Here is a 20741-nt window from a genome sequence, read left to right on the forward strand (position 1 = left end):
CCAGTTTCAAACACAGAATTATCATGGGTCTTACTCTACCAATAATATATTTTTCATTTTTACCTTTAGTTGAAAAATAGCTACAGTCTTAGTTGCTCCTTTCTCTGTAACTAAATCATGCTTCCTGATAATAGTGCTCAATGCCAATGGAGATCACCTAGGATTTTACTTTTGTTAACCAACAGTTTATTGGTTTTATTCTAAGCATGCTAACAATGTATTCTTTATACTCATTCTATACAGCAAATTTGAAAATAGCTTCCTAAAACAACTGATGTAATTTGAGTTATGTTAACTTGTGTTCCACATAGGGTGTTTCTCCCCACTTGGGATGGAGCATTTATGAATTTCAGTTGTGAGATTTATAATATTTTCTTTAGTTAAATTACAACCTCAATTTTAGAAACATTTAGACTTACCTAAAATAAAACTTTTCTGTCAGTATTATTTTCTCACAATGTATTATGAAATACTGTATAAATAGTCTTATTAACATATCTGGAAAGTACTGATGCTTTTTCCTCCATTTCTTCCAGTCATCACCTGTGCAGATTTTCATAAATGTCTGATTACACTGAGTGGCCCTAACAAATTCGTTTTTATGATTGCAAAGCACTGAAAATGCTAGCAATTCACTGGTACTATTCTATAGTGAGGAAACACTGTATGTAGAGAAAATACAGTTAGGAAATGATAACATTATCATGGTTTTATTTTGGAGAGAAGTGCTTAATAATCTCATCATAGAACACATAAGCCAAATTGCGAAGTTCCCCAGCAATGCAATCTCTTTTGATAGATTTAAATATAGATTTATAATTTATAAAATACTCTAGCTGAGCTATATTTTTTATACATTAGTACCTGTGTAACTTTTAGGTTGGTGTAATGCTTTTCTCTAAAACCACCAATTAAGTTTTATCCTATCTTTTATGTTAAGATTGTAATCTTATATGTCCACATGATTTTATTTTTGGACATTTTGGTATATATTTGTGATTTAGGTCAGTCTTAATTCCCCAGGGATTTCTAAGCTATTTCTCCGCACCTCCCCCCCACGCCTTAGTTTGGACAAAAGATGGGGGGGGCAATATGCTTCTTCCTTTTAACTGTTACTGTGTTTTGGAAAATTATTTTATGTCTGGGATATAACAAAAAACTCACAATTGTGTTGCTTCTCTGGATAACAAACATCGATCTTTCATGATTTATATTTCATCTCTTTTGATTTTACAATCCCACTTATATTTGAATCACTGGGTTTGATAAGTTCAGGCAGAATGTTCTGTATATTTTTCCATTCAAACCTAATTTCCTCACTTTCAAGTGTTTTATTCTCTGAATAAGAAAATCTCTAAAATAAAATTTGTAAATATTATAGGACTAAAAAAGCAATATAGATAGCCTTTATATTATTAAACTTAAAGAATAAGATTCGGGTAGCTATTTTCTCTCTAGCTTTCTAATATTAACATTTTTAACATTAATGCTAAGGATGACAATTTAGGGAAAATAATAAAGAAATGTTTGATATACGTGATGGAATCTACCTACATTGATTAAAGATTATTAAAAATTACAGTTACTGCTGAGGACTTCCATTTCTCTTCCTTTATTAATTTTTGTGAAGTGTTTTGCTTGTATCACTTAAAGGATGAACAAGTAATTGTAAGCCAAACTGATTAAAAGTCTGCCAACCTTTACATTTCAAGGTATCTATGAAGTCTAGGCACTGAAATTCCAGCTTTCATTATGCTCCCAAGTGTCCTGGGTATAGTATTTTAAGGCCAGTTGCCGGAAGATGCAGTTTTGACTAAGCATGATGGTATCCTAATGTCCCTAATGTTGCCTTTGTCTCTCCTGGCATTTTCACAGACAAGTCAGTGAACTGAAAAAGTATCTCTCTTTAAGGAGTAGATTAATGAAATACTCAATTATTTCTTATACATATTTTTTCATTGGTATTCTAAATATTTTACAAAATAAAGACATATAAAACATGAAAATGTCATAGCAGTAGCCTTGTGATATCTGATGAGCTGCAATAAATTGTAGTGTCAGCCTAAAGTCAGTAGCATTGTTTCTTTCCTAAGCTTCAATTTTTTCTTTCCAGATAAATGTTTAGCATTTATATAAGCCTTGCTAGGGAAGAGTGTTAATCTGGAAATTAGGAGAATTGGTCATTAATAATGGATCTCAATAATAATAATAATGGATTACAAAATTAGTTGTGTGATATTACTTTTATTCTCTTTGGCTTTGTCAGCATATAAAATAATGCATTATTCCTTAAAAGTCCCATAAAGTTCCAAACCCTATCATAAATGAAATGATCTTGTAATGAGTCTTAAAAAAGTAGCAGATAGCTATTTTTGAACTTGGTTAAAAGACCTGAGTTCCAGAAAAGATAGGACATGTCCATTCCCAAAGCTATCAGCTCACTTTAGGACAAAGAATCTCAAGTGGATTCTTTGTCTTATCTCCTAATTGGCCTCACTATTTCCAGGTCTCCACCACCCCAGCCAGTGTATCTTCCACATTTCTGCCAGAGTCATTTTTCTTAAATGCAAAACTGATAAAAATTCTGAAATAATTTTTGCTTATTACAAAATATATTACAAAACAAAAGATGATGAACTTCTTAGTTTGAAACGTCCTTACCTTTTATCAGTGATAAGGATGTATTTTCAGTTCCTTCAATCTACTATGTTTTTTCCTATGTCTTTGCCTCACTAAGGCTTTATTACTGAACTTTTTCTCCTCTTGGCTAATTCCTATTGTGCTACTTTTAGATTCAGCTCACTGTTCCCAGATAATGCACATCCATTGTGTTCCTGAAAGATCCTGTGCATAACTTTGATCAAAGCAGTTATTGAAATATATTGCACAGTTGATTTGTTGGTTTCTTGTATTTCCTTCAGGTATCTCTAAGGCATTGGTTATATCTTACTTTCTTTTTATCCCTCAAACTTGTCAGGGAAGTTGTATTCCTTTAACCTGTCAGTGCTCAATAAGTGTTACAGAAAAGAGAGAGGGAGCAGAAAGAAGAAAGGGATTCTTTTAGGGTGTCACAAACAATTGCAAAACTCATTTGCCTTGATGAGTCACTATTGAAAAACCCTTATCTTCACTATCTTACTTTATACATAGGCCAAATCTTGAATATACAGATAAACTAAGAATCTTTTTATAAGAGCCACAGAAATAATTAATGGACTCTCCAGGACTCTGTCCTTGAACCACTTCTCCTATCCACTTGAACTCACTTCTTCGGTGATTTCATCCAATTTCCTGCCATTAAATAGCATTTACGTTGATGATTCCCAAATTTATGTCTCAGCCCAGTCCTCTCTCCTCGATTAGAGATTCCTCTATCCAATAGTTTTTTCAATATATTTGGATGATTAATAACTGCTCCAACCATGTTCGCCCCTATCTTAGTTAATGGCAGCTCTGCCCTTCATTCTGCTTAAGGCAAAAATCTTTACATCTTCTTTGACTTTACTCTCACACTCACATCCAGTCTTCCACAAGTGCTGTTTTCTCTGCCTTCTTAATATAGTCAAAATATTGACTATATTTTGCCATTCCGATCCAAACTACATCATTTCTTGCTTGGTTTATTACACTAAACTCCTACTACTTTCCCTTCCCCCATTAAGTGTATCCTTAATACAACTGCCAGAATGGTCCTCCTTAACCTGAGATCAAATTCCTCCCTTGTTCATAAGGTTTTAGTAGCTTCTGATCCACTGTGAGAAAAAGCCAACGTCTTTACAATGGACTATAAGGACCTATGATCAGAACCCCACTTACCTTGGTCTCACCTCTTACAAGCCTCCACATCTTCTAGACTCAACACTAGCCTTCTTCCTGGTCCCACTACCTGTGACACTCTTTTTTTTTTATTTTATTTTTTGCTTTTGCTTTTGCTTTTTTTTTTTGCTTTTGCATTTTTTTTTATTTTATTATGTTACTCACCATACATTACATCATTAATTTTTGATGTTCCATGTGTTCCATGTGTTCCATGATTCATTGTTTGCATGTAACACCCAGTGCTCCATGCAATGCATGCCCTCCTTAATACCCAAGTCTGGGCTAGCCCATCTCCCCCGCCTGAAACCTTCAGTTTGTTTCCCATAGTCCATAGTCTTTCATGGTTTGTTAAGACCTTACCAGTTTATCCAGTTAGAATGGCCAAAATTGACAAGGCAAGAAACAACATATGTTGGAAAGGATATCGGGAAAGGGGAACTCTATTACACTGTTAGTGAGAATGCAAGCTGGTGCAGCCACATTGGAAAACAGTGTGGAGATTCTTAAAAAAAAAATTAAAAATACAACTATCTGAAGACCCAGCAATTGCACTGCTGGGTATTTACCCCAAAGACACAGATGGGGTAAAAAGAAGGGCCATTGGTGCCCCAATAGCAGCAACGTCCACAAGAGCTAAACTGTGGAAAGAGCCAAGATACCCCCTTCAACAGGCAAATGGATAAAGAAGATGTGGTCCCTATACACAATGGAATATTACTCAGCCTTCAGAAAAGATGAAAGCCCAACTTTTGCATACCATGGATGGAACTAGAGGAGATTATGCTGAATGAAATAAGTTAAGCAGAGAAAAACAATTTTCATGTGGTTTCATTTATAATTTGTGGAACAGAAGGAATAGCATGGATGACATTAGGAGAAGGAAACAAACCATGCCTGTGACAGTCTTACACTCTTTCCTGGATATCTTATAGCTTGCTCCTCCTACACCTTCCAGTGTTTCCTCAAATACTACTATTTTTAGTAAGTGTTCTCTAAGCAGTTCTCCTTATTCTTGTCTGTGCTTTATTTTTCTCATAGCACTTTCCATCTCATATACTGTATTAACCCATTCATGTTATTGTATCTTGTGTCTCTCCATATTGGAATATAAGTTCCATGAAGGCAGAGGTTTTGTTTGTTCCATATATTTCTATATGTCAGAATTTAGAACCACACCTCACCTTACTGTCAGAGGCTCAGTAAGTATTTGTTGAATAAATGAACAAATGAATCTCAGATTACAGCCCAAATTTTTGGTTTTGAGATAGGATAAATTCAGTGATGGAAAATTTACATTTATATGTATTATATATCGCTCACTCTATCACAAAACATAGTTAATCACTGAATGGAACATTTTGTTGATGTGAGTTAGATTGAATAATTTCTTGACTTGTGCTGTTTTGATGATAACCTTCACAACCTTGGAGTATGCATGAGTTTTATGTAGTACAGAGGAATAATCTACTTATTTATAGTTTGCTGTCTTAAGGTTATGGAGCAGAATTGTGAAATTGTTTAGGAAAACATGGAAACAATGTTCTTGAGATAGAAAAATGCAGTTGGTAATGTGTGTGTAGTATAGAGGATTCTATGTACGCAACTGTATGAATAGCAGATCTAGAAGGAGAGTGGAATATGTTAATAGTCTATATTGGTGGGTCTTAACTTTTTTGTGGCTGTATTTTTTTTTTAAAGATTTTATTTATTTATTTGACAGAGAGAAATCACAAGTAGTTGGAGAGGCAGGCAGAGAGAGAGAGGAGGAAGCAGGCTCCCTGCCAAGCAGAGAGCTCCATGCGGGACCCGATCCCAGGACCCTGAGATCATGACCCGAGCCGAAGGCAGCGGCTTAACCCACTGAGCCACCCAGGCGCCCCTTGTGGCTGTATTTTTGAAACCCAGAAAATTATTTGCTCACCCTAGAAAAAGTGTATGCACTTCAGAATTTTATGTATAGTTTAGCATATTTATGGAATCGAAATGGGTACCCATAATAGTTATGAAGACTCCTAGGTAAGGTTAAGCCTTTTAGTACGGATAGAATAAGTTACCAAGTAGAACATGTTGAGTCACTGAAAGAAGATCTTGTAAGAGCTAAAAGTTCAGTTTTCACATAATATGTTAATCAATGCATATTAATAAATGCAAACTTATGGATTATTTATAAAGTAGATTGTTAGGAAACAGAATGTTTTGATGTGTTAGGGAATGGGCAGTGTTGAAGGAATGATATTAAGGAACAGAATGTACTGTACTCTGATTCTGTAAACCATCTGGCCATTATACTCAAAGAAGAAAGAGTAGGCTGCATGAAGTTGTAGACTGAGACAGGATCTGAGAAGTCAGTCAAAGCCAGCTTCCCACCTCTCTCAACCCAGCTCTGGTGACATGATTTTCCTAGTCATTTGAACACATCAGTAGTTGGAAACTGGAGCTCATAAAAGTTACTAGAGAACCTTCTTCCTGTTGGTTTTAATTTGATAGGGAGATATATAGTTTCTTCTTCTTTCCTTTTCATATACCTTCAGATTTTAAAAAAAAAGTTGTTTTTTTGTTTGTTTTGTTTGTTTGTTTGTTTAACTATAATTTTCTGGTCTCTCAGCCTTCCCTCCCATGACTTTTTCTTTTATGGGCATGATGCTGTTTGTCATTATTCTTGAAATCTGATGCCTAAAACTGCACACAAGATTTTGTTTATGAAGTCTGACAATCAAAAAGGATGTCAGGATTATCACTTCTTTCAAAACTGTGTAGTGTTGCTGGTGCAGACCTAGGTTGCATCAGCACTTTTGGAAGCTATAGCAGTCCTAACAATTGCTATAGATCACATGGTATTCCAGGCAAAGTGCTAAACATTTTATATGTATTTTATACTCCTCTTTCTAAAAATCTTATAAGCTACAAACTGTTATGAGTCTCATTTTAAAGGTGAGGAGAATGGAACTTAGATTTACTTGCCTAATACCACACAGCTAGAAATTGTGGAAGGTAGAATTCTAACTCTGATCCATCTGTCATTGAAAACTGGGTTTTTTAGCCACTGTTTTACTATATTTAAACGCCATTTTGCACTACCAGATTTGCTGTGTTCGCTGTCAATGAAGTTTCTGAAGACTTTCACATTAATTGCTATTGAACCAGATGCTTTCCGTTCTTAAGGAGACTGGCATTTAATATTGTGTGTATTTATTTACAAGCTATTGTTACAGGTTGTTGAGATAAAATTTTTTTCTCTCATTAATATAACTGTTTTTCAGAATATATTTTGCATAGCCTCAGCACTTGACAAGATGCTGTAGTAGTCCGTTAATAAAAATTTCTGCCCAAATTTGGTGATGACCTGTTAATTAGGAATTTTGGGTGATAGTTCTCCTACAATATATAAATCTGTCTCACAGCACTATAAACCAGCCCGTGTTTCTTATTTTATCCACAGGGATTTTAATGAGTTGTTTAAAAAAGTGTTATAGATTACTAATAACTTTTTTTCAAATTGAGAGTTGATAATTTTGTCTTCTTGCTGGACATCCAGGAAAATAGTGCATCTCAACAGTTTAGAAGTTTAGAGAAGAGTTTTGACGATAAACCCAAAATACTAGTTTTTTTTTCTTTTGATAGATCAGTATAACCACCTACCTTATATGATGTAGGCAGAGAATTATTTCACTTTACACAGTGGTAATAATAACATTTATAAGACAGCTTATGCTAAAAAAAAAAAAAAACCCTTTTAAATACAATTTAATTTAATTTCTCCAGTTATATGTGAAGTATATGGCATACATCTTGCCATATTTGCAATGAAGAACTGAAATTTAAAATCACACAACTTGAGAGTGATTTAGGTCTCAAGATTTAGTCTTCTAGCTCCATGTCCTGTATTCTTTCCATAATGTCACATGGCTTCTCAAAATGTAATAAATGAAGGCATTGGATGAGGAATGGCCAGTGAAAGGGTTGAAAGCATAAAGTGTACTTTTGGAAATTAGATAAGATAGTTAAGAGTTCAAGATTGAGTCTAATGAATTAGATTCCACCTATAAAGAGTAAAGAAGAAAATATCCAGAAAGAGATAATGTAGAAATTTTTTGGCATGAGTAAAATTATTTAAGACTGCAATACATTTGGTCACAAAAAAAGTTTTAAGTATTCCTTAAATTGAGAGTAATTATTCTTATAAATTTAGCTTTTTGATATTGAAGAAATCATTGAAGACAGCAACATAAGTGTTTCTAGGAAAAACAATGTTACTAAGGAAGCTTAAGCTATAGACTTACTTGAGGATAAGCCACTAATATGATTTTAAGTAAAGCTTTTTAATGGGACAATTAAAATTTTTAAAATGTGTATAGGCATATTTACGAGAACTAGTTTAGTTTGGAGAGTTTTGTACCGTCAGTCATTAGTTTTCAAGCATTACATTTGAGCTTATAGCATCTCATACATCTACTCTCTAGATGAAAAAGCTCAATGATGGTTGAGTAACACTGGTAAATACTTTTTCTATGAAGTTTCAGTCTGTATACTTTGAGAAGAATGAAGCTTCCCTACTTTATTTAGAAATATAGATACTTATTATTTTAGATAAATAGTTTATCTTTTAAAATTATACTAATTTAAAATTTTTTAAATTTACTTCAGGTTAACACAATGACAAATTCAGAACTTTTTAGTGTGAAATTCATCTATGTTAAAGTAACATGTGAAACACCTGTGTTCAAAATGTCAAGTCTTGAAAGCTAAATAGATCTTTAACTGAGTATTGAGTGTATCATTGAGTTCTTTTTCATTATAACAACTATGAAAAATAACTAAATTTTTTTTTCAGAAAAATAAACTTTAATCTTATTATGCCATTAGATGTTATTCAGTAGTCCTTGGTTAATTTTTAGCTTTACTATGAAGAAGCTTCAGAATCTGGCTTTTGGAATGGTTTTTATGTTATGATTATTTTACAAATGGAGAATATAATATGGGTAAGAAGGACATTTTATGCATATTTTGCCAAAAGACTATGCAGATGCAAAATATTCTAACTTGAGCACACATTTTCGCAGTTTTTCCAGAATCATGATTATAGCTATACTACAAGCCATCTTAAGAAAACTCCAAATTCTACTTAAACATTTACCAAATGAATAAAAGTGAACACATTTCACAATATATCCTAATGTCCATATCTCCTTCACCAATGAAATTGGACTCAGAAATAAAAAGAAAGAAAGAGAGAGAAAGAAAAAAAAAGGACAATTAAATGTTGACTGAATATGTCGTAGCAGGGTTGGATTTCATCTTAAACCTTGTGTTGGTTATTTTCCATCACTTCTTACTTTCCAGGAGTGTTGTGGTACCTGTTAAGAAGCCACCTCCAGGTAGTTTGGCTGTAACCACTGTGGGAGCCACTGCTGCTGGAAGTGGGCTGCCAACTGGCAGTACTTCTAATATATTTGCTGCTACTGGAGCTACACCAAAAAGTATGATTAATACAACAGGTATTGTCCTTATATATTTTTGTGATACCTCATCTTTTTCTTTCTGTTTTCTTTATCTTCATTTTTCTGCTTATTTTATCTTAAAAATTAAATTGCTCTAATCATTTGGGATTGTCATAATCTTTAAGAAGGTTCTACTTTATGTTACCACCTTTTAGAATTTATCTGTACTTCTAAGACATTTTTAGTGGTCATTTTAGAGGACACTATTGTTTTTGTTTTGAGTCCTCTCAAAGCACAGTGCTGTTTACTTTCAGAGTTAAATCAGATTGCTGAAAGTTATTTGGGGAGGAAGACCAAAAGATAATTTAAACATTGGAGTTTGATATATAAAAATTAGTAAACAGTATCAAGAATATCACAAAATATGTTAGTGATAGAAAATAGATTTAGTGACATTTAGTGGTTGAATCCTAATGTATATTTTTTGCAAAATCCTCTAATGAAAGGCAGAGCTCCCCTAAGAACCTGAATGGTTTGCAAGAGCCTCAAGGTGATGGGGAAAAAAATGCATGTGAATAAGAACCATTATTTGACATTGAATTAATTTATGTACTTAGATTACAGTTGTATCTAATTCATTGTCCAACATTTTCCTAATGATACTAGGAACAGAAAATTCCAAATCACTACAAATTTTAAAAGCCTGCCTAAAATAACCTTTATTTATGTAAATTTCCAGAAATGTTCCTGTTGATTATTAGCTAAATAAATCCTTACCCAAATCTTTGTGATTCCGTTTTAGGTATTTATACAACGCAAGATGATCCCTGACTTTTCTTCCCTGACTATAGTAGCCTTCTCTTCTCCAAACTGTATAGCCTTGAACTTTTCCATCTATTATCATTACTTAGATTCTTCCCATTTTTATGAATTTCATAGCTCTTCTATGTGCTTTCTGTATCTATCTTGTTTATCATACCACCTGAGTCTGACATATCATGACCAACACATTTATGGGGTTTTAGTAAGTAGAATATACTCTATCAAGCATATTTATATTAGCAAATAAACATTAGTAATGGCATTGTGTTAAAGAACATAACACCCTTAGTTTATCTATATTATAAATAAATATATCCACCTTGTCTGAAGACTTCAAAGTTTTTCTATATAGTTTATAATCTCATTCTATATATTCATTCTGCTTTCTAGAAATAGGAAGAAAAATACTGTTTTACCAAAATATATATCAAAAAACATGTTAAGATTTTGAAAATATGCCAGTATAGTTGAAAGAAGTCTACATTTAGTGTCTAATGAATAATTCCTAATTTTTGAGAGAGAGGTTAAAGGAAAATTATATTACCTCTTTTTTATCTTTATATGAAACAAGTTATATTTCCTTATAATTTCTATTTTATGAATTAATAATAGATACAGAAAGTGATGGTAGCAAGAAATATAATGATAATATAATATTATGTATAAAGTACATAATATTACAGTGGAAAATAAAATGTAAGTAATTAAATGTCCTCCTCAGAAATATGTACAGACACACCTACACACACACACACACACACACACACACATTTTTTATACCTACACTTAAACTGGGCCCATTGTCCAGTTTAGTTTTTGGCAGTTGTGTTTAGTGTTTTGGCAGTTTGGGCAGGTTAGTGTTACAGCAGAATCCCAGTAGCAGTTCAGTTTTATGAGAAATAGTGTGAGATAAGATAATATTCAGGAACACTAGATGTCCCTCAACTCCACAGCTCTTTAATATACTTACATGGTGTATTATAGAAAAGTCTGTTCCAAAGTGTCATCTTGTTATCGTTGAGGAGAACTCATTATTTTAAAAGCAGGTACAATTATATTCATTATAGCCCTTCTTAAAACAATCATTTTATCAAAATAAGCATTTGATGCTTCAGGGCCATAGATTTATGCTCAGTTTGTTGTAAATTATATCTTAGATGGTGAAAATTAAAATATTACAATATAACAATAAAAATAAATTTTTCATTTCTAAATTTGAATTGTTTATCGGCCTCATTTTATCTAAAATTATTTTCATTTGTTGATGTCTTTTATTTATACCCCATTTGTAATAATGTACTTCTGTTAGAATATTATAAGTAAATCAACTGGATTTTAGTGCAACAGCTATTATTTGTAATTATGAAGAGTTATTAGGGCATAATGGCCAAATGATTTTTTAATTGTTGAATTCTGTTTTGAAATTCAGATGACTAAATCTTCAAAATCAGATAGTAATGATATAATGAAAATTATTTTGTTAAATATGCTTAAGGCTAAAAATTATTATTTTGGGAACAGGTGCCGTGGATTCAGGGTCCTCCTCCTCTTCCTCCTCTTCTAGTTTTGTGAACGGTGCTACCAGCAAAAACCTTCCAGCTGTACAAACTGTTGCTCCAATGCCAGAAGACTCAGCTGAAAACATGAGGTATACATAACTATCTTTTATACTCATTTTCCAACTCCATCTTCAAACATAGTGAAACAGTACACAGTAAATACAAAGGTATAATTTAGAATTTTTGAGAAGAGCTAATTATGAATTTTGTGCTATATTGCATAATTGTATTGTTCTGGCATTTTTAAAAGTCACTATATTTCAGGGCCTAAACAGAGGTGGTGACTGATGTTCAGTGACCCTGTTGGATTTGTCATCCATTGTCATATAGCATGTTACTATTTCTGTTACAGTAAAAATATGCACAAATGGTAACATGATAACATTGTGCATCTTTGCAGTGGTGATGAAAAGTTTAAAATACAGACTTTCAAAATAAATCTGCAAAATTATATATAATACATGTAATTGAACAAATGAGCATTATCTTTTTCTTCAAGCTGAATAGATAAAAATTTATGGTAGCACATCACAGAGCATTCCTGGAAGATTAGTCCACAGTCTTAGAGTTAAATCACACACACATACGTGTTTGTGTGTGTGTGTGTGTGTGTGTGTGTGTGTGTATTCATGTTTTACACTTGATCTTAGCCAAAGGCTGAGAAGTGATATGTATTCATGTTTTAAATTCAAGAATTACACAAATGCAGAGTATAAAAGCTCAGTGAAACAGTGAAGACACTCATGTTACCATCACTCAACTCAGGAAATACAATGTTCCAAGTCCCCAAAAACCTCCACCTTGTGTTCCTTTTCCTATCAGTAATCTTGCTCCTCATTTATAATCCTGACTTTTAATATGAGGGCATCTTTGTATTTTTTTGAATTTTATGTAAATGAAATTGCACAGTACATGTTCTTTTGTTTTGGAGTGTCTTTTGTTCAGCTTTGTTTATGAGATTCATCTATGTTGCATGTAGTAATAGTTTTATTTTTATTCGATTTTTATTCCTTTGTGGTTGGATACTATAATTCACTAGTCTTTTTTACCGATGATGGGCATTTTAGAATTTTCTAGGTTTAGACTATTAAAAATAATGATGCTTTTTATGCAGTGATGCTGCTTGACATTACTCTTGAGTGTGCCACACATTTGCTTGCGTGCATGTATGTGGGTTAAATAACAAGGAGTAGAACTGCTGATTCACGTGACTGTGCGTGTTCAGTTTTACTAGATAATCCCAAACAATTTCCTGGAGTGCTTATGAAAGTTTACTAATTCTGCAGCGGCATATGAGAGTTCCTGTTTCTTCATAACTTCAATGGTACTTAGTATGGTCATTCTTAAATTTTAGCCCTTTTGTTCGAAGTATTTCATCGTATTTGTAGTTTGCATTTTCCTGTGGTTAATGGGTGAGCATCTTCTTACATATTTATTGGTCTTTTGGTTTTATTCTTTTGTGATTTGCCTATTGAAATCTCTTTCCCATTTTTAAAAATTGAGTTGTTTTTCTTCTTGTTAATAATTTGTAAGGTTCTTTATGTATTTGAAAATGGCTCGTTTGAAGATTATATGTTTTATATATATCTTCTCCCATTCTGTATCTTCTCTATGCATTTATATGCTCTGTTTGGGTCCACAGAAGTTGTAATTTTACTGAAACTCAATTTGTCAAGTCTTAATGCTTTTTCTATTATAGATGAAATTTTTGCCTACATTTCCCCCACCTTATCTCCTGGCTGCTTTATTATCTTTTATATTTATACATACAGTCCATTTAGAATTGAGTTCTGTAAATTTAATGGAGGTAGAGTAATATGAATGTCAGGATGACCCATCATCATTTACTTTAAAAACTCTTCCTTCCTCCTATCTCTGCCACTCTGTCACAGATCAAGTGCCCCTAAATGCTGGATATGGCTTGCCACTCAGTTCTGCCCCATTTGCCTGTGTATCCTTGTGCCATACTGTCATAATTAGCTTTAGGTTTAATAAAGGTCAGTATCTGGTTGAGTAAGATCTTTCCACTTTGTCCACTTCTTTTTCAATTAAGTCCAAAATATTCTTGATACTTAGCATTTCTATTTAAATTTTAGAATCAATTTGTCAGTATCCATATTTTAAAAATCTTGATGGAGTTTGGCTATGCATGGAATTCATGGATCTAGTACAACTAAAATCTATATTGCATGTATAGATCTCCTTCAGTATTGAAATTTTCAAACTATGAGCATCATATATTCTTCACATTTCTTCATTTTGTTTCTGAGTTTTTCCTAGTAACAATATTTAGTTTTCTAGGCAGAAATTTACACGTTCGTATTTCATTTATTCTTAGGATTTTAATATTTTGTATTTATTGTTTTTCTCTAGCTAGTTTTCAAATCATTATTATTGAGACCATTTATTTATATTGTTTGAACTCAATAAAAATACTCCTTTCGAGTATACTTTTGAAACAACGGACTTTATCATTTTAATGAGTTTTTTTTTTAAGATTTTATTTATTTATTTGACAGACAGAGATCACAAGTAGGCAGAGAGGCAGGCAGAGAGAGAGAGAGAGAGGAGGAAGCAGGCTCCCTGCTGAGCAGAGAGCCCGATGTGGGGCTCGATCCCGGGTCCCCGAGATCATGACCTGAGCCGAAGGCAGCAGCTTAACCCACTGAGCCACCCAGGCACCCCTATTTTAATGAGTTTTGATCAGTTTATATACCTATAAAACCACCCATTACCCCAGAAAGCTCCCTTGTGCTCCATATGTAATTCATCCATCTTTGCCTCAGGCAAACACTTATGTACTTTTTTAAAATTTATTTTTATTTTTGTAATTTCTTTTCAGTGTACCAGAATTCGTTGTTTATGCACCACACTCAGTGCTCCATGCACTACATGCCCTCCTTAATACCCACCACCAGGCTCACCTAACTTCCCACCCCTGCCCCTTCAAAACCCTCACGTTGTTTTTCCGAGTCCATAGTCTCTCATGATTCATCTCCCCCTCCAATTTCCCCCAACTCCCTTCTCCTCTCCATCTCCCCATGTCCTCCATGTTATTTCTTATGTTCCACAAATAAGTGAAACCATATGATAATTGACTCTCTCTGCTTGATTTATTTCACTCAGCATAATCTCTTCCACTCCCGTCCATGTTGATAGAGAAGTTGGGTATTCATTCATCCTTTCTGATGGAGGCATAATACTCCATAGTGTATATGGACCACATCTTCCTTATCCATTAGTCTGTTGAAGGGCATCTTGGTTCTTTCCACAGTTTGGCGACCATGGCCATTGCTGCTATGAACATTGGGGTACAGATGGCCCTTCTTTTCACTACATCTGTATCTTTGGGGTAAATACCCAGTAGTGCAATTGCAGGGTCATAGGGACTTATGTACTTTTTAATAGTATAACTTAAATTTGACTTTTCTAGGGTTTCATGTAGATGGAATCATACAAAATGTATTTTTGTGTGTGTCTCTATCTTCTTCCACTCAGTTTTTGAGATTCTGAGATTTATCCGTATCTTTTTGTTTTCTGTGGACATTTAATATTCTGTGGGCATTTGAGTATAAGGCTTGTCTTGGACATACATTCTTGGGTAAATAACTTAGAGTAAAACTGCTGGTTGTATAGTAAGTATTATGCTTCTCCTTATAAGAAACTGCTATTTTGCAAAGTGGTTGTATCGTATTATATTCCTGTCAACAATGTGTAAAAGTGCCAATTTGTTCTCCATTCTTGTCAACACTGGTATTGTTAATCTTTTTATTTTAAGGCTTTATAATGGCTAGGTAAGCATATTTCATTTGGTTTTATTTTCAGTTTTCCTAATGATTAATGGTGAGAAGGTTTGTTTTTTTGTATGTGTTATGGGCCAGTGAAATCTTCTGCTGTTTAAAAAAAATTGGATTGTTTTTCTCATTGATTTGTAAGAGTTCGTTATATATTCTGAATAAATGTCCTCTGTTAGATTGCGTAATTTTTCTGTTCACTTTTATATTTTTATTTTGTTAAAAGTGTTTAGAATAGGAACTTTCTAATTTTGATAAAGTCCATTGTTTCAAAAGTCTTTTCTGTAGTGATATGTGTCTTAGTGTCCTAAGAAATCTTTACCCAAAAGTCATGAATATATTCTTACACATTTGCTTTTAAAATTGTGGTTTTCAGCTTTTATAATTAGGTCTGTGATCCATTCACTTAATTTCTATCTATATGGTGAGAAAAATGTTGGGGTTTGTTTTTAATCATTTTCATATCAGTTTTTCAGCACCATTATATTATCTTGGCACACTGGTTTAAAATCAGTTGACCATCTATGTGTGGATCTATTTCTAGATTCCATACTGTTCTATGACCTATATGGCTATTCTTATGCCAATACTTTACTGTCTTCTTCACTGCAACTTTATAGTAAATCTTCAAAGCAGGTAGTACAAGTTTTCTAACTCTCTACCCTTCTATAGTTGCTTAACTGTCCTAGGTTATAGGCATTTTCATATAAATTTTAGAATTTGTTTGTACTTGACAGTTTCTAAAAGAAAACTGCTGCAGTTTTAATTAGGATTTTGATGAATCTTTAAATTTAAGGAGAATTGATGTCTTAATAATATTGAGTCTTCCAATCTTTGAACATTGTCTATATGCATTCACTGAGATCTTTACTTTCAGCAACTTAATATAGTTTTCATTGTAAAGTCTTGTGCTTACTTTTTTCATTTTTATTATTTTTACTTGTCTTTGATGATATTCTAATTAAAATTTTTACTTTAAATTTCCAATTTTGAATTAGAAGGCAAACAGAAAAGAGCCAATACTGTATGTCTCCATTTATACAAAATACAAATAAGTTTATCTTAACACAGAGTAAATTGATGACTGCCTGTGTCAATTATACCTCAGTAGAGCAGAGAAAAATGAAACATGTTAACTGGATGTTTATCGTGTATAGAAAGACAATTTGGAGTGCCTGGGTGGCTCAGTGGGTTAAAGCTTCTGCCTTCGGCTCAGGTCATAATTTCAGGGTCCTGGGATCGAGCCCTGCATCAGGCTCTTTGCTCAGCAGGGAGCCTGCTTCCCTTCCTCTCTCTGTGCCTGCCTCTCTGATTACTTGTGATCTCTGTCTGTCAAATAAATTTTAAAAATCTTTAAAAAAAAGATAATTTAATTTTGCATATTTGACTTTATATCCTGTAGCTTTGCTTAATCCACTTAATTTTAGTAGATGTGGTAGTTTAGAACTATTCTTAACTCAATAATTATATTATCTGTAGTTTCCTTATTATTTTCAAGGTGTAAGGTAGTGTTACTTGTAGTTTTAGTGATATTTATCCTTAAGCGTTTGAAAATTCACCAGTGGCGCCAAATCAAAATGAAATTTTCTTTATGGGAGAGTTTTAAATTACAAATTAAGTTTCTTTAATGGATCAGTGACTATTCATATTTTGCTTATTGGCAAAAATATGCTTATTTGCAAAACTGATTCACATCAGCTTTGGTCATTGATGACTTCTTTTTTTTTTAAATTTTTGTTTTTTATAAAGATATAATATATTTTTATCCCCAGGGGTACAGGTCCGTGAATCGCCAGGTTTACACATTTTGGTCATTGATGACTTCTAAAAATTTAGCCATCTTACCTAAATTGTTGGATTAATTGCCATAAAGTTTTTATATTTTATTATTTAAAAATATTTGTAGGGTGCCTGGGTGGCTCAGTTGGTTAAGCATCTTCCTTCACCTCAGGTTGTGATTCCAGGTTCTTGGGCTCCCTGCTCAATGGGGAGTCTGCTTCTCCCTCTCCCTCTGTGCCTCCTTCAGCTCGTGTTCTCTCCCTCTCTCTCACTCACTCTCTCTCTCGCAAATAAATTCATTCTTTTAAAAAATACAATAAGGGTGCCTGGATGACTCAGTGGGTTAAGCCGCTGCCTTCAGCTCAGGTCGTTATCTCAGGGTCCTGGGATCGAGTCCCGCATCGGGCTTTCTGCTCAGCGGGGAGCCTGCTTCCTCCTCTCTCTCTGCTTGCTTGTAATCTCTCTCTGTCAAATAAATAAATAAAGTCTTTAAAAAAAAATAAAAATAAAAAAATAAAAAATACAATAAAATATTTATAGGATCTCTAGTGATGTTCTCTCCTTCATTCCAGATTTTGTTTATTAATATCTTTTTCTCATTTTATCAGTATTAGAATAGCTATTGATTTTTCAATATTAGATTTTTTCTAGAAATTAGCTATTAGCTTCTTTCAATTTTTTTTTGCGTGTGTTTTCTATTAAACTGAATTCTGCTCTTACTGATTCCTTTTCATTATTTGAGGCTTACTTTTTTTTTCTCTTTCTAGAGTCTTTGGATGGGAACTTATAATAGGAGTTTAAGCTATGGCTTATGGGTAAATCTGCCTCCCACCAGTTTATATCAAAAATAAACTTTTATTGGTATATAGTTATATAATTTGTTTATATACTGCTTGTGATTGCTTTCACATTACAATGGCAAAGTTAAGTTGTTGTAACATCTCTATAGTATTATCTAAAAGCTTAAAATATTTACTGTACCCTTTAGAGAAAACATTTACTGACCCCTTGCTTAGACCATTGATTTTAGATCTTCTTTTCTAATATGAGCTTTTAAAGCCACAACTTTTCCTTAAAGGACTGTTTTACCTATGTTTAACAAATTTCATTGTAATATTTTAATTTTCATTATTTTTTCTAAATTTCCCTCTAATTTTTTTTGACTCATAGGTGTTTTAGAGGTGCATTTTGAAAATGACCTTTTCTCATTTAAACGCAAAACTGTGAGATCCATCCAACTTGTTCAATAGGTCCTTCCATTTGTATTTCTTAGTGGTATTCTGTGTTATGGATATATGACAGTTCGTTCAACCATTCACTCATTAAAGGCCATTCAGTTTTTTTCTAGTTTTTGGCTTTTATGAAAAAAGCTGTAGTGAATAATTTTTTTTATAAACATAAGTTTTCATTTCTCTAGTATAAGTGCTCAAGAGTGAGATTACTGGGTTTTATGATAAGTACCTTATTAGTTTTATTTAAAAAAAACTTCTACCAGCAATGTATACATAATCCAGTTTCTCTTCATTTTTACTGACATTTGGTGGTGTCTTTTTTTTTTTTTTTTAAGTCATTCTGGTAGGTATGTACTGATACTGTGCTCCTAATTTGTCATGTTCCTAGTAGATGATTCTGAACATCTTCTTGTGCGATTTTTGTCATCAATATTAAAATTTCTCTTCATTGTAATATCTGTTCATATTTTTTGCCCATTTCATAATTGGATTGCTTTCTTATTTTTAAGTCTTCAGAGTTCATCGTATTTTCTAAATACTAGGCCTTTCTCAGAAATGTGGTTTTCAGTTGTTTTCTTCCAGACTGTGGCTTCTTGTTTCATCCTTTTAATAGGGTCTTTGGCAAAGGAACACTAAATTTTTGTTGTAGTCTGACTTACCATGCTGTCATGTCTAAGAATTCTTACCCCCACTGAGTCCTAAAAATTTTCTCATATGTTTCCCATAAAGTTCCATGGCTTCATAAACAGTTTCACTTTTAAGTCTGTGACCCATCTTGAGCTAATTTTTGTATAAGGTGTGAGGTTTATATTGAGGTTTGTATTTTTGTCTACGATTGTTCAGTTGCTCCAGCACTATTTATTCAAAATGCTATGCCTCCATATGAGTCATACTTTTAAGGTATTTTAAGGCAAGTCCAAAGTGGCCTTTATTCCTGGGCTAATTTTGTTACACTAAGAAAGTGTGCTGGGACTTCTCCTGAATGTTCAATATATTTAATGAGGTCTTTTCATTTGGTGGGAGGGAACACAGACATTTCTCAGCCCTTTGTGAGCTATAGGGTTATAGCTCTTTCATAATTGTTCTTCCCTCAGAATTTGTCCTAATTCTAACCTTGGGAGCTTTCAGATGTCACATACATAGATTGTTATTCAAGTGAAGACTCCTGTTTTGGGGATTACTTCTCTTTATAACTTTTTCCTCTTGGGTGTTCTGTCCTTCAAATTCTATTCACCTTGGTCTGCCTGAACTGTGGTTTTAGTCTTTTCAACCCAGAATGGTTGCTGGGTTCTGTATTTGCCCTAATAAGGGAAATACCTCCATGCAAGAAACCTGAATGATGGTGGAAATCAATTAGGGTTTATGGTCTTATGCTACTTTTGTTGCCTGAAAATGGCTGTCCTCTGTATTTTGTACCTATTTCTAGTTAATAGTGTGGGAGGTAATTCTAAACTGTCTTATTCCTTCAAGGTGAAAAATGGAATTTATATTTTATATTGTAAATTATTTCTTTTATAAATTTCATTTTTAATTGTTTGCTGGCATATATAATCCATTTTGGTATATTGAACTAACTTTTAACTACTTATTATTCCTAATTATTTATCTATAATTCTTTCTAAATAAATATGTATTACACAGTCATTTCATCTGAGAATATTGGTAGTTTCATCCCCTATTGTAATCTTTGCACCTTTTTTTTTCTTGTCTTATAGTACCACCTAGTACCTCCAATGCAATTTTCTGTAAAAGTGGTTAGAAAAAGCATTTTTTTCATCTTAGATGGAAAGCTTTGAGCATGATTAATTATGATGCCTCCTCTCTATTTACTAAAGATACTCTATCAAATATAAGACATCTCTTGTGTTTATAATTAACAAAGATGGTATGATTTTGTGTACTGAATTTTATTGTACTCACAAATACCAAGGATTATGGTTTAGACACATTTGAGCAGCCATTATTTGGCCTACTGCATTTCTGCTTCTAGTATTGTAATGACAGACGGATACTCTTACATAGTTCTTCATTTCTTTTTTTTTTTTTTTAAGATTTTATTTATTTATTTGACAGAGAGAAATTACAAGTACACTGAGAGGCAGGCAGAGAGAGAGAGAGAGAAGGAAGCAGGCTCCCTGCCGAGCAGAGAGCCCGATGCGGGACTCGATCCCAGGACCCTGAGATCATGACCCGAGCCGAAGGCAGCAGCTTAACCCACTGAGCCACCCAGGCGCCCCCATAGTTCTTCATTTCACTTGCAAACACACTCCCTTCTCTCTCTCTCTTTTTTTTTTTTTT

General features: G+C 33.3%; 1 protein-coding gene across 3 annotated transcripts in view; it reads left to right on the forward strand.

The window, feature by feature from the left end:
* Positions 1 to 20741, forward strand: part of NBEA (neurobeachin) — a 682324-nt gene that overhangs the window by 264386 nt on the left and 397197 nt on the right. For all 3 annotated transcript variants that reach the window (XM_059377712.1, XM_059377713.1, XM_059377714.1), the window contains 2 exons: positions 9160 to 9314; positions 11601 to 11727. In XM_059377712.1, the coding sequence (XP_059233695.1) occupies positions 9160 to 9314; positions 11601 to 11727 (282 nt within the window). The remainder of the gene's footprint in view (positions 1 to 9159; positions 9315 to 11600; positions 11728 to 20741) is intronic.

This window comes from Mustela nigripes, chromosome 15, assembly GCF_022355385.1.
Source record: "Mustela nigripes isolate SB6536 chromosome 15, MUSNIG.SB6536, whole genome shotgun sequence".
Lineage (NCBI taxonomy): Eukaryota > Metazoa > Chordata > Mammalia > Carnivora > Mustelidae > Mustela > Mustela nigripes.